General features: G+C 30.2%; 1 protein-coding gene across 9 annotated transcripts in view; it reads right to left on the bottom strand.

Moving 5' to 3' along the window:
* The window catches only part of LOC105247760 (maternal protein pumilio), a 132471-nt gene that overhangs the window by 98358 nt on the left and 7708 nt on the right, over positions 1-26405 (bottom strand). For 8 of the 9 annotated variants that reach the window (XM_025414263.1, XM_025414268.1, XM_025414267.1 and 5 more), the window contains 4 exons: positions 6061-6202; positions 1385-1496; positions 804-903; positions 553-683 (listed from right to left, as the gene is read on the bottom strand). In XM_025414263.1, the coding sequence (XP_025270048.1) occupies positions 553-683; positions 804-903; positions 1385-1496; positions 6061-6202 (485 nt within the window). Of the gene's footprint in view, positions 1-552; positions 684-803; positions 904-1384; positions 1497-6060; positions 6203-25287; positions 26372-26405 lie in introns of those variants that run through there. The other variant, XM_025414269.1, reaches the window with a different exon arrangement.

Consider the following 26405-nt stretch of genomic DNA (forward strand, 5'->3'; position numbering starts at 1 on the left):
CTGCCTATGATTTCTGCTACAATTAAAATTCTTGGATAATTTCCTACAAAATAATACTTATATACGATTTGATAACTCTATCATGTTATACAGCTGGCTATAGGCGTTGCGCATTTTTATTTAATTATATATTCAATTTAGAGAATTATTTCTAACAAAATTATATTTATCTTGTATCAGTATTTATATTATTGATATTTAATGAGTATGTCGCAAAAAAGAGAGTACATCTTAAACTAGACTTAATAAAAGAAATTGTTTATAAAGAAAGCTTCAAAAAGAAAAATAGAAATAAACACTTTTTTCTATCTCGAAATTAATTTTAAGATCAATTATACAAATAATTGTACAATTATTTTAAAATTCAAAGTTTTAATTTTACACATTAAAATATTGTAAAAGACGAATTAATTAAATATTCTGTTAAAAAATGATCAAACTCATATTAAATACGATTTTATACTTAAAAAAATATACTTTAAATATTTTTTACAATGTTTAAAATATATTAAAATAAAAATTTTAGCGTAAAATAAATTTCATAAAACTTACTTGAATCCTTTATCTTCATCCAGACCGTTTTGAGATGCTAATCCGTTACCTTGTGGACCAGTATCATCCTTTGTACTATCAAAGGGACTTGCCGAACCTTTCTCTTTTTCCTTCTTGTCTACATCGGTATTCTATGATAAAAAAATAAAAATAAAATTATAGAAAGATGTATGTGTATAAAAATATCTAAAGTATATACATAAGTAATACATAAATTAATAAATTTTTTATACACTGCATGTAATACTCACCAATCTCAAAGAAACCATTCGAGGTTCCAAATCTTTTGGTGTAGTGGGACTCGATCCAAGAACATATTCAACCATTTTAACTCCCAAACCACCTGTTTCGCTGAAAAAAGAAAACAAGCTGCTATTAGATTAAAACCCAAATATGCACACTAATAAAAAAAATTATAGAAATTACTTTGAGCAATTTTCGTCTCAAATATGGCTTTTTGTATCCTAAATTTACAATTAATTTTTTTGTAACATCTCAATTTTTCGGGCACTTTTTTTGTTAACATTTCATAATTTTGACATTAATAATTTCATCATTGTGCGATTACATACTAATTAAAATTATGTCAAGAATTAAAGCTAACTTAAAATCGAAAAATTTAAATGCGCAAAAATAATAAGATTTTTTTAAATCTAACTGTACCATTAAAGTTTAATTCATTGAAAGGTTTTTATCTCTTCCATTTAATTTAAAAACCATCAAGTTCGCTGTTGAAATAAATGTCGCTTGTCTTATATATTTTGGAGTTTAAATTCTACAGACAAAGATGCGCAATATTCGGGAAGTTGTACAAAACATGGAAAACACTAACCTGCTTCTGGGACTGAGCACTGTTCCGACTTCTGATGCTTGATGATGATATCCCGTCCCAACTCCCACACGTCTACCCGTACCCATTGAAATTGGCTGCGACACTGCATGATCTGTAAAGGACAAATATACGTGTCAATGTTTACAAAAATTATTTGTGCGATCAGAGCCATCTTACTCGCGGAAAATGTACAAGTATGTACGATTCAGATTCGTATATTGACAATAGTAAATATTTTCAATTGATCACATGTATTGGATCAAGATAAAAAATTGCGTACATAAATGATTGTAAGAAATAGTATTTTCTATTACAAGGAATACAAGAGAGAGAGTGTACGTAAATGTTCTCAACAACTACGAGTCAATACAAAGAAGAATCAATAGACACAAATATATATATATATAACACTTCTCGCTAAAGGAATTCGTGTCACGGAGAGAATATCCTTTCGTATTTTGCACACGGTTTCGCAGGATTTATTTCTATTTCTTTATATTTTAACCCATATTTTAACTTATTTGTTGTATATCTGTTCTATTGTATAATTATGCGAATTGTATTTTTTGCAGTATGCAATGAAAAAAGATGTAAATCTTAAGAAATAAGTCCTTCGATTACGAGATTCTTTGTCGATCTTAAATTAATCAATTCGCGCACTGAGAAAAAATCTGGTTGTATTAATTAGAATTCTGGTAGATTTCAACCAGTATGTCTGTTGGAAAATGAACAACCAGAATTCTTGTAAGAATTACCAGATGAATCTAATTAATTTCTTCCTGTTAAATTTACCAAATTTTCTGGTTAATAATATTAAACTCGCCAGCACCAAGTCTTCTAAAATTTTTTCCATCTAATCTCAAAAGTCTGTTTAATATTTTGAATTCCAACAAGATTATTAGATAAATTTAATCCAGATTATTGAATAAATTATTTTAAATTCAGTTTGTTAAAAATTAAACTTATAAACAGTGTACTAAGAAAAAAATCTGGTTGCATTAATTAGAATTCTGATAGATTCAACCAGTATGTCTGTTGGAAAATAAACGAACCAAAATTCTTGTAGGAATTACCAGATGAATCTGATTAATTCCTTCCTGTTAAATTTACCAAATTTTTTGCTTAATAATACTAAACTCACCAGCATCAAGTCATCTAAAATTTTTTCCATCTAATCTCAAAAGTCTGTTTAATATTTTAAATTCCAACAAGATTATTGCATAAATTCAATCGAGATTATTAAATAATTATTTTAAATTCAGTTTGTTAGATATTAAACTGATAAACAGTGATGCAAGAAGAGGATCTAGCTCAAACACACAATCAGATAGCTAGCATTCTCTTTCTGGCTACTGCTCGTAAGAGAAAAAAAATATACAAGTTAAGTTAAGAGTAGCAAGCAAAGAAATTAATGTAACAAGAAATTTTATAGATCCAACCAGAAAATAATCAAATTCTTATAGTAAAATCTATTAAATGTTCTAGTTATAAAAAATCGAGTCTTATCATGATAACCAAAAATTCTTGTTTCATTTAACCAAAATGCCTTCAATCATATCTTGGTACAATCAAACGATTTTTCTCAGTGCGTTAACGCATATCCATTAGAATCTAATGACAGTTCTCCAAGCAAGAGGATTCTATCGATACGGAAGAACAGAGAAAACGATAAATGAAATTTATCCAAATAGCAATTTGCCGGCATCGGACGGCAGCTGCGGCGCCGAGCATTATCGAACGAGATTCCGTTAGGCTTCCGTATAGATAGAGAAGTTTTTCCGCCCTTCACGGCTCCATATGACGCCAATACAACGCTCGGCGGCCCAGGTGGACGGATGGTCGTCGGGGGGGTTGGTCGGTCGGGGTGCTCGCTAACAGGGTGGATCAGTAGGTACGTTCCTGGGCGTTGGGACGTTGCCCCCACCGCTGATGCCGGGCGTCTGTCGCCATGGTAACAGCCGCGTTGCACCCATCGTGGTATGACGCACACACGGCGGCCGTCGTCGCCGTCGTCGTCGCCGTCGCCACCAAAGCCGGCATACTGTTCTTATGTGAAATCAGGTGTTTCGTGTACACCCTGTACGTACACTTAGCGTCCTATATATACTTCAACATTCATTAAACGCTTTGAAATCGCAGCAAAATAATTCCCGTGTATAATTCAGATCATTGCGACTAACAGATACATGTTGACATAATTAAACGTAAGATTAAAAAATAATTATCAATTATATTAAATTAATTAATAAAAATGTCAAGAATATTTAAATATAAATAAGCTAGAAATAGTTTAGAATTGTAAATAAATATTGAAAATAAATATGTAACAGGTTGATACACTGGGCGGTGTAAAATGCTTTGACATTCACTGCATTTTCTAAGGTATTCATATTCCTTGGTATTCCTGGGGACTTTAAAACTTAAAAATTTTATCAGCGTATTAAAATGAGTCGGTCACTAATATTTTATAATTTTTATGAGTGTCTGAAGAATTCAAGAACAATAACAGACACACGACAATAATAATGACAAAAATTATATACAAAATTAAATATTAATGTGAGAATTTAAGTATTATCTCTCTTTTTTATCTAACTTTTTTAACCAAATAAATCAATTATTATATCACGTAAAAAATTCGATTAGCCAACATCAAATATTGTAATATCAATATTAGAAATAACTACAAGAATTCGAAACAATTATTATTTTTAGATGAGACAAATGTTCAAATTATATTCAATTGATGATTCATTAAAAGGAAAAGTTTTCAAAATATGACATTCAATATTCAAATTAAAAATAAATACAATTTCAAGATATATATACAAACAAGTCACCCAAATTTGTCTACTTTTTAAATCGCATGTGGCAAAAATTTTTTAAATTTTATAAAATTGAAGAACATAATTAAATAAAAATTTTTGAATCTTGAAATAACAAGATAAAAATACTCTATCTCGAGAGAATTAAAATGGTATTGAAGAAACTTTTTCAGAACTGCACATTAATATTTTTACAATATTAGTCAATATTGTCATTCAATCGATCCATCTATTATACTGCGAAAAAGCTTGACGCTGCCCCCCTGGACCAGCAGAAGGCGGCAGCGGCGAGCAAACTACGTATGTGTGTATCTACATGCTGTTCTTTTAATGCTGTATCAATCAATAAGCGTGTACGACGTAAAATACGCGGCATCGCGCTTCGTACCTCGATATTTCCTACTCGATATATCACCTTTTGCAAACAGAGACATTGGTTTTTGATCGAAACAGTATGCATTTAATTTCACATACAATTCTTTCAACCCTATTTGACAATCTTCTTCGACCAACAATCAACTAAATTAATGATTAAATAATTTAATAATTCGTTATATGTGTATGTATATGTGTATATATATAGGGTGAGCCATTTTAAGTTACCCACCCCAATAACTTTTTTATTTTTGAATGTACAACAAAATGTTTCAAATAAAAGTTGCTTGACTTCGAGGGGGACTGAAGATGGTGGCAAAAATTTGATCTTGGATAGTCATTTGAAAATCACATAAAGGTTAGCTTCAATTTTTTAAATGGACCCCCTATTTTTCATTGCATATTCTTGTAGCTTATCTCGAGAGCTTTCCAAAACACTATAATAAATTATTTTTCCATAAAGTACTTTTCGAGTTATGAGGTTTCATTTCTTAATTTTACATAAACCATGAAATATCTTGTAAAATACTCATTTTTCGATTATCTTACCTTAATATTTTTATATACAAAATAATGAGAGGAATCAATTAGTGTAAAGAAAGCACATAGTTATTTCTAAGAAAAAATATGTAATTTGCAATTAACAATTCCATATTTTTTCTTAAAAACAACTGTATGTTTTCTTTACACCAATGATTCCTTTCATTATTCTTTACATCACTGATTCCTCTCATTATTTTGTGCATAAAAGTATTAAGGTAAGATAATCGAAAAATGAATATTTTACTAGATATTTTATGGTTTATGCAAAATTAAGAAATGATTTCAAGCCTCATAACTCGAAAAGTACTCAATGAAGAAATACTTTATTATAGTGTTTTGGAAAGCTCTCGAGATAAGCTACACGAATATGTAATAAAAAATAGGGGGTTCCATTTAAGAAATTGACGGTGATCTTCACGTGACTTTCAAATGACTCTCCCATGTCAAATCATTGCCACTATCTGATGGCCCCCTTCAAGCCATACAACTTTTGTTTGAAACATTTCTTTCTAAAGTGCATAGTTTATGAAATACTCGATCGGTCCGGGACTTTGGGGATACTCTGCATATATATATATATATATATATATATATATATATATATATATATATATTTCTTACAATTCTTCTTAATAAATTCTAAGCAATTCTTATAAACAATTTTTCTTCTTTTTCCGCTAAATTTCTTATATTATAAATAAAAGATCTTATTTATCATTGCTAACAATAATAGTGTACAATGTTGCGCGTAACAAGGATTATGTAGGGTTGGTGCTTATACATTATTTGAACGTTATAATGGAATTGGCGTGTTTTGGATTTGTGAGTCTTAACCAAACGGTTTCGATTTTTCCATTCGACCATACTCGGCTTTCCTTTGTAAGAGTAGGCACTCGATTTCCGTCGACAATACACATAATCGTGTAATCGTACCTGACGTGCTCCAGGTTGAATCTCGCCACATGGTCGTCTGGTGGTCGCCCAGGTGAAGCAAGGTCCCACCGCCTTTTACACCCCCTTCGTCCTTGGAGCCTCCTTCGTCCACGCCCCAGAGCTTTTTTGCCGAGGGAGCGATCTGAAGCACGAAAAAAGAAAGAATAGGTCGTAAGCACCGGAGGTCAGTGAACACTCTTTTCAAACGCGCGTGTTGACACGAAATTCCCAGGAGTTCTTTCTACCCCCTCTTTTCCTACCCCTCGTGCACACATCGGAGTAATACGAGGAAACGACCGTTCGCCACTTTTGCATTAGGAAATTAAAAATCGACGACAAGATTAACGCGTTTCGTGATACGCCACATTATTCGTTCGAATTAAGTATCAACGAAATTCTGGCTTTTTTTACGACTTTATCAATGCACTGGTATAATTAACGTCCCGTCCTATTAACCCATTGTATCAAGATTTATTCTTGATAATGTATTTACAATAATGTATTTCTAAAGCGGGGAATTCATATTTTATGAACGACGATTTTTCATTGTTATAATTGACACATTATTATTAATTGTGAACCTGTATAATCTTATTTGAAAAAAATCAAATTTAAAAAATTCATAAAACATGAGATTCTAATAATTTATATGTAAGATTTTAATTTTATTTTTGTTTTATTATCACAATTGTAACTTTTTAGCAGATCATGCAATATTACTCCTATAGTTTGTATATATCTAATGAATTAAGGATGTTTTGTATCTATTTTCAAAATATTGAGAATGCAATGAAAATTGTATAATTTAATTTAAATAAATTGTATAATTGTATTGCTGTCGCTTTTAGGCTTTCGTATCCTCCGCACATGCCCGAATTTTCATTCAAAAATTCTCTCGTGATGAAACAATCAATTAAATCTCAGAAAAACAACATTAGATATAAACGAAAATTACGACAAATTCAGATATCAGAAATTTAAGGATATTTTGTACCTACTTTCAAAATATGGAGAATTTAATGAAAATTGTACAGAATATCTTTAAGAAATAGTAAAATATTAATCATACAGAATAAGGAGAATGTTAAAAAATTAGATCTTTACCTAATTAAATTTTGAAGAATTAAATTTCAAAGACGTAGATCAATGATCATCTAATTTTAATTCACACTTCAAATTTTACTTCTGTTTTAATGAATATTTCTTTTTGAAAAGCAGAGACTTTGCACTAAATTTTTAAATCGAAATTGTTTAAGGATGTTTTGTACCTTTTCAAAATATTGAGAATTTAATGAAAATTGTACAGAATGTCCTTACATATGTTTGGAATCTTCAGTAGAATTTTTAAATCGAGTCACTAAAGCGTTTACAAGTTATAAGGATTTTAATTTGCACCGAATTAACATGTGTTCTTATGGGAAACGTATAACCGCGTCGATTCAAATGACAAAAACACATGGAAATAATATTCAGAATTTGTTGAAAATTTGCAAAAGTTTAGATACAGAGGAAATATTTGGTGAAATAATATTATACAAGTACTAACTGGTTAAAAAGATATTAAATATAATTCAATTAAGTTAGCCATGTATCTGTCACAAGGCGAAATTCTCTGCCAAAAGTAATCATTTAGATTCACAAAATTCGGAATATTTCAGTAAAAACGCAATAAATATTCAAAAATACATCTCTGCGCTGTAGCTAAAATCAAATTTAATATTCCACACAATTTCTTACTCAAAATACACCAAAAGTAGATACATTCGTCAATATTGATTTTCAGCTACTTTTTGCTGGGATTGTACATACAAAACATCCTTAATAATATACAAAGGAACAATGTTCATAATAAATTGATAAATTTTTTATAAATTGTGAATTAATGAAAATATTAATTACAATTTATTAAATAAAAAAGCTTTAGTTTGACAATAAATTGATCGTTATATTGGGGGACAATGGCTTGTTTCAAACGGCATATTGAGTTTAAAATAGAACTCGAATAATAAATATATATTTTATTATAAAAAAGTATTTCGTAAAATTTTCTAAATCATTTTCTTTCCTAAATACTGTATTAATTATTACTAAAAAATATTTAAATCTAATAAAATAAATTTCTGTCATATGTATATTTATTATATAAATATTTCAGTAAATATTTAAATCTATTAAAATAAATTTCTGTCACATGTATATTTATTATATATCTGATTACATATCAATTTTATATCGATATTTATATTGAATTATATTATCATTAAAAAATTATTATCTAAATAATAATAATTATTAAAAATAATCGTTAAATTTCTGAATGATTCTGTAATGATTAATGATGTGCTCGTTTTTTTGAAGTGTCAACTTGATCCTCGCGCGATTATTAAAATCCAAAGTAAATCGCGATGCGGATACGGCATGCGACACTAATCCCGACCTCGCCTAACTGGAGACTAGTGACGTAACCTCCGTGAAGAGGTGAGGGGAACACGCGAATCGCAGGATTTTAGATGCGGGTGCATCGAACGCACGATGAGACACCGAGTTCAAAGTCACGATGCACTGCGTCTCGATTATAACGCATGAATCGCGAAAGTTGCTTCAATTTCAACTTTCGTGATTCAAAGATCAAGAGCTTTTGCTCTTCTCGAAGTTGGCTAAAAAGTTTTACGAAGTTTAAATAAATTTAAAAAAAATAAAATAAAATAAAATAAAATAAAAAGAATAAAACAAATAATAATAATGATCAGTATCGATCCCAGAGACGACACGGATAACTTCTTTACGTTTAAATATCAAAGGACATTAGCCTTTTTTCTTTTCTCCTAGAAAAGTATTTATCGAATTTTTTAGATACAAATATGAATGCCTAAAAATCCATGTCTTCACATTTTTTTTTTATTAAATTTGCTTTATTATTTACGTAGTATTCTTGCAAATTCTATAAAATAGATATCTATGTATGTATGTATATATATTGTGAATGTATCTCGCGCCCATGATATGCGTTTTACAAAATTTAAAAGCATACTAAAATAAAAAACATGCAGATATCATATAAAATTCACAAGTGTGGCAAAAAATAAATTTCATTGTTTCATATATTTGGCAGGGATGTTCATAGACTGTTTGTATAAAATAGGAAAATTAAAGGAAAGGTATCGTTTATATTTTAAAAAATATCTCACGTAACTTTATGCACAATATATATATATATATATATATATATATATATATATATAGGGTGTCCCAAAACTCATAATCAATCTTTCAAAGACAGATTCCTGGGATTATTTGGAGACGATTTTTCCTCAGCAAAAATGTCGATGAAGGCCATCATTTTTTGCATGTTCTCGATTTTTGTCATCATATATCTTTGCAATTAAGCCTTAAATTAAAACTCAACTAAATTAAACTTTATTTAAAATTAATCGAAGAATGTGGTTTTGTCAATATTTTATTTCTACAAAGCTTAGTTTACGAAAAACTCCTTATTTCTAATCACTTATAATTCGAAAATTATTAGTGCCTCGATATTTTTGTTGAGGAAAAATCGTCTTCATGATCCCAGGAATCTGTCTTTGAAATATTAATTATGAGTTTCGGGACTGTATATATATATATTTTCGCATGTTTTCATTTTAAGCACAAAATTACAAATTTAATAATCGATTTCTTGAACGTCACTTGACTATATCCGCAAGAATTAATGAACTTTAACTTCTATGCATATGCATACATTATATTAGTCGTTTTTACTATGTTTAAAAAAAACAGCAATTATCAATCGATTTAAAGCAGTAATTTTTAAAATATGGAACAAGTGAATAAAAATATATAAATAATGAGAAATATTTTACTTTTATATTTTATAGAATTTAATTGAAAAAATATATAAATATATATATAATTAAAAATATATATATATATATATAATTAAAAAATATATAATTTAATTTAATTTATTATAATACTTTTATATTTTATATAATTTAATTAATAAGATTTATAGAAAAATATATTACATATATAAGTCAATTTTAACATATCAAATAATTTTGTCATTAAAAGATAAATAATTTGAGATAATTATAAAAAATAGTTTCCTAAATAAAAAAAATTATAGAGTTTCATGACATTAAAGGATAAAAAATGATCTTTAGCCTAAATCAGAGAAATTAATTTTGCGATGCTCGCCCGGCTCCTTCATTAAAATTGATGAGTCAATATAATATAATAAACTTAAACTAGTCTTACGAGCTTAGAAACCGGTTGTTCCACGAGACTGAAAAGACTGTCCAAAAGCAGTAATAGCGATTCATGTGCCAACAAGTTGGAAAATAAATCTCCTTTTCAATAATTATTTAACAATTTAATTAACATATTATTTAAGTTAATTACAATGGCCATGCAAAACTTTTGTTTCTAATCGATCAGCGAGTAAGGTAATTATATAATTATAAAGATTCAGATTATTTCAAAATATTTTTCTGTGCATATTTTTACTGAAAATAAATATACAAAATATAAAGCTAATCGGTACAACAGTATTTTTCTTTTTTACGACAATTCCTCTCTATTGATTTATTAAATCTTATTAAATCCTATTAAATTCTATTGATCTATAAATTCCAAAAATTCATCGAATTTCGAGTTAAAAAATCTTTGAAGATGCAAATCTTTTGAAGAACTTGAAATTGTAATATTAGAATTACAATTCATAATGTATAATAAATAAATGAAATATTGTGTTGTATAATAATGTAAATAGCAAATATGCAATTTATATGCTTATTAAAGACATAGATTATTAAATTTTCAAAATCTTGATCAGGAAGGTTCCACTTTAAAATCGGCTTTCTTCAATAAAAACATGCGCGCGTACACGAGAAAGTTATGATAAGTTTTCAATTTCTATCATTAGAAAAAGGATTAATTTTAATCTTGAAAATCCACGAGTTTTTTGCTATTTACAAAAATTCCTAATTTTCTGATTCCTTCGAAAAAAGAGAAATGTCTCGAATTCTCTCGCGATTCTTTGCCAGAAGAATGACAACTATTGAGAGATATCAGCTGGCTAGGTCGGCAATTGATGCATCACTGTTTATCAGTTTAATTCCTAACAAACTGAATTTAAAATAATTTATTCAATAATCTAGATCAAATTCATCCAATAATCTTGTTGGAATTCAGAATATTAAACAGATTTTTGAGATTAGATGGAAAAAATTTTAGACTTGATGCTGATGAGTTTAGTATTATTAACCAGAAAATTTGGTAAATTTAACAGGAAGAAATTAATAAGATTCATCTGGTAATTCCTACAAGAATTCTGGTTCGTCCATTTTCCAACAGACATACTGGTTGAATCTATCAGAATTCTAATTAATGCAACCAAATTTTTTCTCAGTGCATTGTTTATCAGTTTAATTTCTAACAAACTGAATTTAAAATAATTTATTCAATAATCTGGATTCAATTTATCCAATAATCTTGTTGGAATTCAGAATATTAAACAGACTTTTGAGATTAGATGAAAAAAATTTTAGACGATTTGATGCTGGCGAGTTTAGTATTATTAACCAGAAAATTTGGTAAATTTAACAGGAAGAATTTAATCAGATTCATCTGATAATTCCTACAAGAATTCTGGTTCGTCCATTTTCCAACAAACATACTGATTGAATCTACCAGAATTCTAATTAATGCAACCAGATTTTTTTCTCAGTGCACTGTTTATCAGTTTAATTTCTAACAAACTGAATTTAAAATAATTTATTCAATAATCTGGATTCAATTTATCCAATAATCTTGTTGAAATTCAGAATATTAAACAGACTTCTGAGATTAGATGGAAAAAATGTTAGACGACTTGGTGCTGATGAGTTTAGTATTATTAACCAGAAAATTTGGTAAATTTAACAGGAAGAAATTAATTAGATTCATCTGGTAATTCCTACAAGAATTCTGGTTCGTCCATTTTCCAACAGACATATTGGTTGAATCTACCAGAATTCTAATTAATGCAACCAATTTTTTTCTCAGTGCACTGTTTATCAGTTTAATTTCTAACGAACTAAATTTAAAATAATTTATTCAATAATCTGGATTCAATTTATCCAATAATCTTGTTGGAATTCAGAATATTAAACAGACTTTTGAGATTAGATGGAAAAAATTTTAGACGATTTGATGCTGGCGAGTTTAGTATTATTAACCAGAAAATTTGGTAAATTTAACAGGAAGAAATTAATCAGATTCATCTGGTAATTCCTACAAGAATTCTGGTTCGTCCATTTTCCAACAGACATACTGATTGAATCTACGAGAATTCTAATTAATGCAACCAGATTTTTTTCTCAGTGCAGTATTTATCAGTTTAATTTCTAACAAACTGAATTTAAAATAATTTATTCAATAATCTAGATCAAATTTATCTAATAATCTTGTTGGAATTCAGAATATTAAACAGACTTTTGAGATTAAATGGAAAAAATTTTAGACTTGATGCTGATGAGTTTAGTATTATTAACCAGAAAATTTGGTAAATTTAACAGGAAGAAATTAATCAGATTCATGTGGTAATTCCTACAAGAATTCTGGTTCGTCCATTTTCCAACAGACATACTGATTGAATCTAGAATTCTAATTAATGCAACCAAATTTTTTTCTCAGTGTGGATCTGTCTAAAAGCTCGGTAAGATAAAGGTAAGGGTAAGGGTGAAGCTCGGTCAGCCGGGGGTGATACGCTACGAGTATCGACCGCGTCGCCAACCGCCGGAGACGCTTTTGTACGTTTAAGCGACCGGAGAGAGAAAGCATAGCCAAAGAAGGAAAAGTATCAACGGAAGAGAAGAACGAGGGAGAAGAGAAAGAGAAACAAACAATAAAACGTACGAGTGAGAAAGAAGAAAAAACCCGTTTTGCGCAATACATGATTTGCACTTCTCAACGTATAAAGTCATCACTTGATAAAATAAATATAAATAAACTCGAAAGCTGAAAGATGAAAAATAGCAAAAAAAGTTAATATGAGACTGAAGATCTAAATCGATAGGAAGTTTGCCTTATCAATTAAAACTTTTAAGTACAAGTTATTGAGATTTAAAAATTATACATTTGATCTTAAAAATATTTTCAATAATTTTGTCAAAAAGGAAATCAATCAAGAAAATATTTTGGAACTTTTGTGCAACTTTGGGATTAAAATTATCCTATTTTTAACTCCTTTTTTCTATTATCTATTGAATAAGGATGATTAAACGTATTTTTTTCTTTCTAAAGCGACCGGTTTTTACCCTAAAAGGGGGGGAGAGAAGACTGAAAAGGGGGGAATAAAATCATGTCGGCAACAATGTCAACCTCTCGTGTGTCACGTTGCTTCCGTTATTATGCAATGAACGGGGAATTATAATCGTGCCACTGAAAATGATCTCTCTAAAACAATCCCTATGTTGAACAGAAAGTCGATCTTGGCCATTAAATGGAAAGAATTTTTGCAGAAAATTAATAAATATCAATATGCAAATTATATATTTTTTCTTCAAAACAACTGTGTATTTTCTTTACACCAATTGATTCCTCTCATTATTTTGTAAATGAAAGTATTAAGGTAAGATAATCAAAAACTGAATATTTTGCAAGATATTTTACGGTTTATGTAAAATTAAGAAATGATTTCGAGCCTCATAATTCGGAAAGTACTTAATGAAAACTAACTTAATTATAGTGTTTTGGAAAGCTCTCGAGATAAGCTACAAGAATATGTAATAAAAAATAGGGGGTTCTGATAAGAAATTGAAGGTGATCTTAACGTGATCTTAACAACACTCTTCGAGATCATAGTAATATTACTGTGTAATGCGTCACTTAAAACCCTACAACTTTTGTCTGAAACATTTTCCCACAGGACCACTATTTTCGGAGATAATTGACCGTTTCCTCTTAAACCACCCTGTATATCTTGCTAATTTTTATTTACAACAATTTTTATTTATTTTTCATGTACTTTTTTTGAAGAAACAAGAACAATGTAAACAAATTAAGAGAATAGATTGGAATTTTGGGCTCAATCTATCTCTCCAATTTCCAATCACAAAAGCTTTTTCCAACAAAAACCAAAAGTCGAAAGTTGATGCCAATCAGCTGTGACTTTTTACAAACTGTTCGCGACATTTATATAGGGTGGCCCCGAACGTTCCAGCCAGACTTTGAGATCTTATAGGAAATTTAATTCTGAACAGAGAATTTTCGATAAACATGGGTCGAAAAATGCTTCCTTAAGAAGTTATCGCTCAAAACCTCTGATGAAGGAAGAGCAAAACGTGAAAAGAAAATGAAATAAAAAGAAATGAAATTAAATAAATTTCTTGAAAAAAGAAAACGATAAAAATAAAAAATAAAAATCGTTTATGAAAATAAAATAGTTAAAAAAAATAAAGTTAGTTAAAAAAAAATTATTTTATTTTCATAAAAGAAAAAGATTTTTATTTTTTATTTTTATCGTTTTTTTTCAAGAAATTTATTTAGTTTCATTTTCTTGTCACTTTTTGCTCTTCCTTCATCATAGGTTTTTGAGCGATAACTTCTTAAGGAAGCATTTTTCGACTCATGTTTAGGAAATTTTTTCTTCAGAATTAAATTTCCTATAAGATCTCAAAGTCTGACTGGAACGTTCGGGGCCACCCTGTATAAACTGGTACAAGCAAAGATTCGAAAGAGAACGTGATGATACAAAATTCACCTGTTCCTTTTCTGTAAAATTGTAACATCGACTTGTTATTTTTCAATGTTTTCCCTTCTTGATTAGTGGATTTTCAAATGAGCACGACTCTCAGAATGAACGCGAAAGAACGATAGATATCCTAGAGTGTTCGATCCTCCTTCTCTCCCTCTCTCCTTCCATCCAGACACCAGACGGATTCGCGCCGGTTCATCCCACCACGATTCGCTCCCTCCCCCGCCGTCTCAGTCCCCCTTCAGGTCTTCATCATACTCCCACGTTCTCCACGACGGTGCGGTGTGGACGTCGTTAAATTGCCACGGGGCCACCGACCCCTTTCCCCGGGACCCTCGGCCACGGGTCACGGCCACTGTCCTCTAGTCTCCTCGCGGGGGAATCAGTCGAACAGCGAGAGAAGAGGAGTCCCGCGCTCTATGGGTCAATATGTACGCACGAGGAGATGATGTCCTTATACGTACGTGAACATCCTGTCCATAAGAACTATGCATATCGAATAATTATGGTTATAATTGTTATGTATCTGAATCTGAAAGAGCGCGAAAAATTAATGCCTGGATGAATGGTTTTTTTCATAGATCAAGTCAGTCGTCAGCTATTTTCACAAGAAAATTAAATTATAATTAAGAATATTATAATAAAAAATATTATATGGTACTGAGCAGAATGATTAATATTGTATAATTAATTATTAAGAAAAAGTATACGATATTTGTTATGTATTTTTAATATTTAATCTTAAAAAGTTTATTCTTTAATTCAAGGAGATTTTTAATTTCTAATTTTAAAAAAATGCGATAAGCATGTTTTTATCAATATGTACGCACGAGGAGATGATGTCCTTATACGTACGTGAACATCCTGTCCATAAGAACTATGCATATCGAATAATTATGGTTATAATTGTTATGTATCTGAATCTGAAAGAGCGCGAAAAATTAATGTCTGGATGAATGGTTTTTTTCATAGATCAAGTCAGTCGTCAGCTATTTTCACAAGAAAATTAAATTATAATTAAGAGTATTGTAATAAAAAATATTATATTGTACTGAGCAGAATGATTAATATTGTATAATTAATTATTAAGAAAAAGTATACAATATTTGTTATGTATTTTTAATTTTTAATCTTAAAAAGTTTATTCTTTAATTCAAGGAGATTTTTAGTTTCTAATTTTAAAAAAATGCGATAAGCATGTTTTTATCAATATGTACGCACGAAGAGATGATGTCCTTATACGTACGTGAACATCCTGTCCATAAGAACTGAGCATATCGAATAATTATGGTTATAATTGTTATGTATCTGAATCTGAAAGAGCGCGAAAAATTAATGTCTGCATAAATGGTTTTTTTCATAGATCATGTCAGTCGTCAGCTATTTTCACAAGAAAATTAAATTGTAATTAAGAATATTTTAATAAAAAATATTATATTGTACTGAATAGAATGATTAATATTGTATAATTAATTATTAAGAAAAAGTATACAATATTTGTTATGTATTTTTAATTTTTAATCTTAAAAAGTTTATTCTTTAATTCAAGGAGATTTTTAGTTTCTAATTTTAAAAAAATGCGATAAGCATGTTTTTATCAATATGTACGCACGTCGAGATGATGTCCTTATACGTACGTGAACATCCTGTAAAAACTGTGCATATCGAATAATTATGGTTATAATTGTTATGTATCTGAATCTGAAAGAGCGCGAAAAATTAATGCCTGGATGAATGGTTTTTTTCATAGATCAAGTCAGTTGTCAGCTATTTTCACAAGAAAATTAAATTGTAATTAAGAATATTGTAATAAAAAAATATTATATTGTACCGAGTAGAATGATTAATATTGTATAATTAATTATTAAGAAAAAGTATACAATATTTATTATGTATTTTTAATTTTTAATCTTAAAAAATTTATTCTTTAATTCAAGGAGATTTTAGTTTCTAATTTAAAAAAAATGCGATAAGCATATTTTTATATTTTTGGTCGATTAAATTGGTAGGTTTTATTATTTCTTAAAATATGCTGGGTGTCCCATTTTAAATAATACGCTCAAATATCTCCGAAATGGTGCATTAAATAAAAAAATGGTTCCAACAAAAGTTGTATGGCTTGAATGGGGCCATCAGATGGTAGCAATGATCTGACCTTGGAGAGTCGTTTGAAGGTCACGTGAAGATCACCTTCAATTTTTTAAACAGAACCCCCTATTTTTTATTACTTATTCTTGTAGCTTATCTCGAGAGCTTCACAAAACACTATAATAAAGTATTTCTTCATGGAGTACTTTTCGAGTTACGAGGCTTGAAATAATTTCTTAATTTTACATAAACCATATAATAGTTTGTAAAATATACACGAATATCTCTATATTTATATTAGTCTACATTTTTTATTTAAAAATTGCATGCTTTTAAAATTAAAAGAGAACTTGTGAAAATTAATAAATTTCTCATTTTCATCCGAAACAATTTCTTTCGAAATCTTTGAAAGCATACATCTACAGTATTAATAATTTAAAAAAAAAATTCATCTCTCGATTATATAAATATTAAATTCTACCAATAATAGTTTAATTAATAACGATAACAGATAGAATTTTAAACGTGTGCCATTAAAGCTGTATAAAAATAATTCTGAGTTTATGTCCTGGAAATAAATGGCCACGGTAAAAATAAGTTCTAACGCGCATAGACTGATCGCTCCTGCAGCTCGTAATAAAAGGGGGATATGCCGGACGTGGCGTGGAATTTTCGCGCTGATAAGGAACACCGAATACACATTCTGCGTGCACCGGTCAGCAGAGAGTCCCATGTGCATTGAATTCGCGCCGATAATGAGCACATGATTCCTCTGTCTCTCTCACCGCCGAACTTCGAGACTCCAACTCGACACAAGCAACTATCGATTACCGATATTGTTACGCATAAAGTTCAGTGACATGCGTCTACCCGCGATAAATGAACCTTTTCGCACAATATCGTACAAAAACATTTCGCGTGTATCACACATTTTTTTGAAAATTTGGAATCAGGGTGACAGCTTTCAATGCCAAATACGCGTCCGGAAATTGGAATAAATTCATACAAAAAAAAAATCTTGTTACACATTGCATACTGAGGAAAAAATTATCTTAAAATAAAAAAATTTTAGTTAACTCAGGAAAGCTATTTATTTGGTGGGTACTAATCACGTATTTACTTGTATTCAAAACGTCTGTTTGCTTAAGTATTTATTTACATATGTTTAAAAATATATATATCGTTAGAAAAATATAATTTTTAATTAAATATTCTTATTTTAATTTTACAAAATATTTATTAAAATGCATTTTTTATTCTCAAAAATTTTAAATTTTTTAATTTTAAAAAATAATATATTTAATTTAATAAATTATAGTATATATTTTACGAAAATAGTATTTAAATATAAAAAATATATAAATGAAAATAATGTACTTAATATAACATGCATATTTAATTAAAATTAAATGCTTTTGCTTAAATGAAATAAACAATTCCTTGCATTTAAAGCAAAAGTTTCAAGAAAACAAATTTATTAAAAAAATTTGATTTAAAAAAATTTTTCCCTCAGTGCATCCATGAAACTTAATTTGCTCAGTTGAAAAGCTTGTAATTGTTAGTATCATCGTGGATAATTATTTTAAAACTTGTTCTATTTTTGTTATTTTTAAACAAAATCAAAATTTTAAAAAAAATCTGAAAAAGATCGTGAAATTAAATTTACAAAAAATTGTTTACCTCCAAACTATGATTAATATGGATTAATATTATGATATTATTATTATATTTTTATAATATTATTTATTAATATTATTAATATTATTTATTATATTTATTATATTTATTATTATATTTATTATTATATTTATTATATTTATTATTATATTTATTATTATATTATTATATTTATTATTATATTTATTATATTTATTATATTTATTATTCCTCATTACTCATGGAAAACATATGCGCGACAAACTTAATGACTCATTCCAGATATAAAAGGAGAGATAAACGATTATCAAACAGCGTAATTAAAGAGTAACACTGATCTTGTGCAACATTTATCAGACGTAAGCTTCCTTTCGCGCGCAACGTAACAGCTGACTACATAACTGCCAGCAACTGTTTGACGTCGTAACAATGAACTACGTCACAATGAAAGTTCGCTATGGAGTGCAAGTATCATCTTCATTTCATTATTGTTTTTACTTCGTTTTACAATTTTTTTAATAAATTTTTTTAACTCGCAATTTAAGTGCTCGGTTTACATACTTAATAAGAGTCGTGTTTAATCCAAAACAATTGATATCAGTTGGAAAACAAAGTATATGTTGAAAGATAGATTAATATAGCCTAGACTAATTATAATTTTTAAAAAATCTAACAAAAGAAAAACATTATTCATTATAGTTTGAGAAAAATTTCGTACAAATATTGTACTTTATAAAGTCTAAAAATAAATATATAAATACTAAGATGTCTTGTTTAAATCAAAACAATTGATATCAGTTGCAAAAAAAGTATACGTTGAAAGATAGATTAATATGGCCTAGACTAATTATAATTAAAAAAAAATCTAACAAAAGAAAAACATTATTCATTATTGTTTGAGAAAAATTTCGTACAAATATTGTACTTTATAAAGTCTAAAAATAAATATATAAATACTAAGATGTCTTGTTTAATTCAAAACAATTGATATGAGTTGCAAAAAAAGTATACGTTGAAAGATAGATTAATATAGCCTAGACTAATTATAATTTAAAAAAATCTAACAAAAGAAAAACATTATTCATTATTGTTTGAGAAAAATTTCGTACAAATATTATACTTTATAAAGTCTAAAAATAAATATATCAATACTAAGATGTCTTGTTTAATTCAAAACAATTGATATGAGTTGCAAAAAAAGTATACGTTGAAAGATAGATTAATATAGCCTAGACTAATTATAATTTAAAAAAATCTAACAAAAGAAAAACATTATTCATTATTGTTTGAGAAAAATTTCGTACAAATATTATACTTTATAAAGTCTAAAAATAAATATATAAATACTAAGATGTCTTGTTTAATTCAAAACAATTGATATTAGTTGCAAAATAAAGTATACGTTAAAAGATAGATTAATATAGTCTAGACTAATTATAATTTAAAAAAAATCTAACAAAAGAAAAACATTCATTATTGTTTGAGAAAAATTTCGTACAAATATTGTACTGTATAAAGTCTAAAAATAAATATATAAATACTAAGATGTCTTGTTTCTCTTGATTTATCTCGTATGATTCATTGAATAAATATCGATAATAAATATGATTCTTGCTTACAATATGGATAGCATAAGAACTACGACAAATAGTGTAGATTATTAGGATAACGAATCCATAATGTGGACAACTAATGTTAATGAAAGATATAATGAATCACGGCGCGAATCAATATCTTCGACGTTGCTATTTGTTATTCGTATCTCGACGCAAGAGTAATGCAATAATTTAGTTTACATAAATACTTTACTATGTATTTCACATTCTTATATATCATCTCTTAAATCTCTTAATCTCGAAATAAATGTAAATTACTTACAAATGTCTCGAATTTTTGTAACATTTATAATAATTATTCTTCAAAAACTGGGTAATAAAAAAAACTTTAACTAAATTTAGCTAAGAACTTTATTAATTAAATTTAATTAGAAAACTTTATTAAAAAATTTAGCTTTATCAAAATAAATAAAAATATATTTTCGATATTTTAAATTTTAAAAAGTACATCATATATATTATATATTATAATTTTAAAAAATATATCATATATATTATATATTATAGTTTAAAAAGTTTTAAAAATTTCACGCTTTTATCATAACATTTCTTCCTACTGAAACATTTTTTGTTGAAGAATCAACATACCTTAAGCTATGTGCATTATCTCAGACAGAGATTTTCTTGTACAAAGAATGTCTCACATACAGATAACTTTATTTTCAATTCCTATTTTCTACGATATCTGAGTATTTTACACGCGCGTGATATTCATATATGGATATATACGTGGTATTTTTACTTGGAAATACAAGAACGGACGTTATAGAAATATATACTGTTCTGATAAAAAGGTAAAACGTAGAACACTAAGAAAATTATGAACACGTGCGTTTTACTTTCTAATGATCTTCATCGTTGCAAGGTGACGTGATCAGATGATAAATTACAAGGTTTATAGAAATACAAGAACATGGATAATTAAGTAATACTTGGAAATAATTTCAACTTTTGTAACTGCTATTTTATTTGAGACAACTTGTTTGAATCTAGATAAAATCAAGAAGCAAAAAGTTAATTCAAAATAAAAAAACCTATCCTACACATCGCAAAAAAATTAATAGGATTTAATAAAATATATTTTTCTTGTTTTTTTCCTATTAAAGTTTGCTTTGTTTAAAGTATTTTGTATCTCTTGATGAGACCATCATGTTACAAAGTTAACGGTTGATGTTAATTATTATTATAACACAATTATTGATAATAATTATGTCAATAATATTACCAAAATACATATAATAATTATATATGTATGCAATATTAATAATAGCATTATGATTATTAATATAATAATAATAACTATGTAAATATTATTAACATATTTTAACAAATATGTAAATAAATTATTTTCACATAGATATATAATTATGATGTATAATTCATATTTTGCTACTAGTTTTCATTATTTTCTCAAATTAATTCCACTCATGAACACAAGCGTTTTATTATTATCCTTTATTTTTTGAATTTTCAATAATATACTAGAATTTTTTTAAATTCCTTTAATCGATAAAAAATTCCAAAGTTTTAAATTTTCGGAAAAACGAGAGCAAATGTAGTGCTGCAATGACGAATAACATACCGAAATATCGAGAAAATAAAAATACAAAATCAATTTACTTCAATAAATAAAAAAAGAAAATATTTACTCCCTTTGTAATCCATTCAATAAAAATGTGATGGTAAATCCCAATTATTCAGTTTTATGTATTTCTCTGATGATGAAATTATGCGCAATATTTCAAACTAGATGTATAGATGATTGTAATGATACTTTTTATAAAAAGTGAAAATTATAGAATAAATAATTTTACCAACGTTTTTATATCATTAGATTATATGTGCAAAAATATCAGTCTACTCATTAAATTTAATGTTTATTATATGTGTGATGTATTTACAAATGCGAGCAATGCAAAAAAGCTGAAATTAAATAAAAAAAATTAATTAAATTAATTTTTTATCTTGTAAAATTCTTATCCTTTCCCAGTTTTCTGGAGTAAAATTTTTGTTTCTCGTAATTTTTCAATAATATTTTCGATTTCTAAGCGATTACATTAATTATAGATTCCATAAAACATTAACGGTTAAAAATTTGAATAAAAAAATAATTTTATCCTATATCATTGAGTTTAAAATCGAGTATTATAAAATTTCAATAATTTAATTTTTCTTCCTTTTCTTTGTTTGAAAGATTTGTCGGATTGAATATTTTCTCTCTTTTCACTTTGAGTGGAAAAATGTAATATTTAAAAGAGTATAATATTTTATTAATCATTCGATTAACGCAAGAAATTTATTTTGTATTTGATCCAAACAAAATGCACCAAGCATATTTTTCAAATGTATTGTTTCTTTTATACGGTTTTTTTTCAAAATAAAATAAATATAATTTTTAGACATGAAGTTGAAAAAAATAAAAGAAAAAAGAATTGTAAATTAAAGAAGCAACTAAAAAGTGACTATAATAAACTGTACATGTTAAATTTATCTACTATTATTACTACTATTTATCTACTATAAAAGCATTAGTCACTTCACTTTTGAAAAATTTTGTGTATTATATAAAATTTATCTTACATTTATCTTATGCTTTTTTAGACTATATTATACTTAATTTATGTTATACTTCCTCCATATTGAATGATTCGTTATCGATACGCTATGTTAATATCCTTTATTATTCTTTAGAAAATTCGAGAAAATCTCAAATATTGACTTTTATCATTTTATCATTGTTTTTACGAAATTTGATAAAAAATCTTAAATATTGTGTGACTTTTGTTATTTTTTTTAGGATCTTTAAAAAAATCAAATATTGACTTTTCATAAAATTCGAGAAAATCTCAAGTACGATAACAAAAGTTAAATATAATGAATAGAAAATTCAATATTAGAAATAAATACAAGATAAATAATACCTATAATTCAATAAATAATATCTATAATTCAATATTAGAGATAAATACAAGATAAATAATATAATTGATAAAATTAAAATAGAATTATAAATAATTAAAAAAATTTATTGCAGAATGCTCTATTTTTTCAAATTGCATCTCTTAACGTCTATAATTATCTATAATTATCTATAATTATCTATAATTGTCTATAATTATCTATATATAATTATCTTGTCATCTTTTTCAACTCAAAAATTACATTGGCTGTATTTTTAATAAAAAGCACGATTAATAAATTTTGTAGTATTCGATTAATCAGAAAATCTCGCGTTGATCAAATGATTAATTATATTATAATATATTATAAATATCATTTATTATATAATACACACACACACACACACACCACACACACACACACCACACACACCACACACACACCACACACACACCACACCACACACACCACCCCCCCCCCCCCCCCCCCCCCCCCCCCCCCCCCCCCCCCCCCCCCCCCCCCCCCCCCCCCCCCCCCCCCCCCCCCCCCCCCCCCCCCCCCCCCCCCCCCCCCCCCCCCCCCCCCCCCCCCCCCCCCCCCCCCCCCCCCCCCCCCCCCCCCCCCCCCCCCCCCCCCCCCCCCCCCCCCCCCCCCCCCCCCCCCCCCCCCCCCCCCCCCCCCCCCCCCCCACCCCCACCCCCCCCCCCCCCCCCCCCCCCCCCCCCCCCCCCCCCCCCCCCCCACACACACCACCCCCCCCCCACACACCACACACACACACACACACACACACACACACACACACACACACACATGGGTGTCACTTAATTGGCGCCCACTATTTATATAGCGATATCGTGGAAAACTAAGTCGAAAAGTCCTGAACCATTTTTTCCTATAATGCTTAATAAAGCGGTAATTATTGAGTGAAATTGCGCCAATAAACACCGACCTTTAACCTCCTTGACGAAATTTTTTTTAAGGAAACGCTTTTAACGGAAGAAATATGATTTTTAATGCAAAATAAAGTTTCTCGCATTATAGAAGAAAAAAATGGTTTAAAAAAAATGGTTTAAAAAAAATGGTTTAAAAAAAATGATTTCAAATTTTTTTCATTATAGAAAAAAATGATTCAGGACTTTTCGACTCAGTTTTCCACGAGGAATATTGCTAGGGTGGCTCCGAACGTTCCAGCCAGACTTTGAGATTTCATAGGAAATTTAATTCTGAACAAAAAATTTCCTATAAAAACATGGAAGAAAATGAAATAAAAAGAAAATGAAACTAAATACATTTCTTAAAAAATGTCTATTCATTTTCTACTATTACGTACTATTACTAAAATATTAGTTAAAAAAGAAAAAAAATTATTTTATTTTCATAAAAGAAAAAGATTTTTATTTTTTATTTTTATCGTTTTTTTTCAAGAAATTTATTTAGTTTCATTTTCTTTTTATTTCGTTTTCTTTTCACCTTTTGCTCTTCCTTCATCAGAGGTTTTTGAGCGATAATTTCTTAAGGAAGCATTTTTCGATCCATGTTTATAGGAAAGTTTTTCTTCAGAATTAAATTTCCTACAAGATCTCAAAGTCTGGCTGGAACGTTCGGGGCCACCCTGTATAAATAGTGGGCGCCAATTAAGTGACACCCTGTATGTATATATATATATATATATATATATATATATATAATATATAATAAATGATATTTATAATATATCATATTATAAATATTATAAATATCACGCACATGTGCAGTAGACGACAATAATGCCGTAACATGAAGTTGGTCGCATTCGAGACTAATAACTAGTTATCCCTAGTCCCGAATGCGGCCAACTTCACAACGTTAAGGCATCATTGGCGTCTACTGTACACACTAAACACAACTTTCTCCCTTTATATATTTTCCTCAAAGTAAAACAAAACGCATGAATGAAACATCAATGCTGGAGAAGGAAAAGAAACGCGGCAAATGCGGCTCGGAAAGCACTTCCTCTCTCGCCGCATGTTCGCTGGCCGCGCGAAGCCTAACCTAACCTCTATCGAGGCGACGAGAAGGACCGACGCGCATGGCGACGAATCCCTCGACTAGGCTAGGCCAGGCTAGGCTAGGAACAGGCGACACGACGCCACGACGCGGCCCGGAACGAGGCGGGCGCGGTTTCGAGGCGATCGAATTCGCGCCCGCGATACCCGGCGGCGAATAAACAACAAGCATAAACAGTACCATGTCTCCCACGGCTCCCGTCAGGTCCTTCATGTCGAGCGTGGAGTAGAGAAACAGATCCCCCGGCGGTTTCATCCAGTCGCCCGCGCTCGCGCCCGCTCCCTGACCGTAACCGATTCCGAAACTCTCCACTGTCTCCAAGGTCGCGACGGCGACGGCGTCGTCGGCGCGGTGCGTCACCTCCGAAAGATTCACCGTTAACCCCGTGGTAGGTCGCTGACGGCAACGCGCAGCGGGAGGGACTCGAAAACAGTGACACGCGGCCGCACTCTTTCCCCCTTCTCCTCCCCACTGTTGCAACCGGCGGATCGGCGGCCGGCAATCGATGGGGAGACGGCGGCGATGTCGGCAACCCCCGTCGCGGCGCGCCGAGCGAACTGAAGGCGGCGGCGATCGGCGACACCGCACGAACGGAAGCGTAAGGATCCACCCCCGAGAGCGTCGAGCGTCCTCGTCTCTTCGATCTTCGATGACGGATCTCCCCTCTTCTCGCTCCTTTTTTTTTGTCTCTCTCCCCCTGTCGTGCGCGAGAACCAAACAATGCAAATCGCGCGGAGAGAGAGAGTTACAGTGTCAGCGGTACGCACATGACACCCGGTACACTAGAGAGAGAGAGAGAGCGTCGGCCTCCTGTCAAACACTTCCGATACCGTCCCCCCTCCTTCCCCGAAGCTGCCTTTAATCCTCTCCTCTGGCTCGTATACCTTCCCCCTTCCTCTCGACGCGCACACTTTGCACACTCACTCGCGGCGCTTATTTACAGAGGGAGCGAGTCGGTCAGATTCGATTTTGCTCTCGCGGTTCAAAGCGATCGCTCGGCCGGACATACCGGCGAGGAGTCAACGCGCTCGTCAACCCGGGAGAGGCTCGTGATAGGCGTCTCTGATTCGATTCTCGTTCGTCCCGTCTCTCTCTCTCCTCTCGTTGCCGCGCGCTCGAATTTTCGTCAACCGGGCTCTGCGCTTCGTCAGACGGAGACTGCGCTCCAAACCGAAACAAAGAACGACGCTCTCGAACGGAGCGCCCCTGGCGGCCGTTCCGGGAACCCGCCGCCAGCGCCGCCGCCGCCTCGCGCGGCTACGATTTCCCTCGTACGTTTTGCGATACGTATACAGATC

Source organism: Camponotus floridanus, unplaced genomic scaffold (assembly GCF_003227725.1).
Source record: "Camponotus floridanus strain SB8 unplaced genomic scaffold, Cflo_v7.5 scaffold8, whole genome shotgun sequence".
NCBI classification, from domain to species: domain Eukaryota; kingdom Metazoa; phylum Arthropoda; class Insecta; order Hymenoptera; family Formicidae; genus Camponotus; species Camponotus floridanus.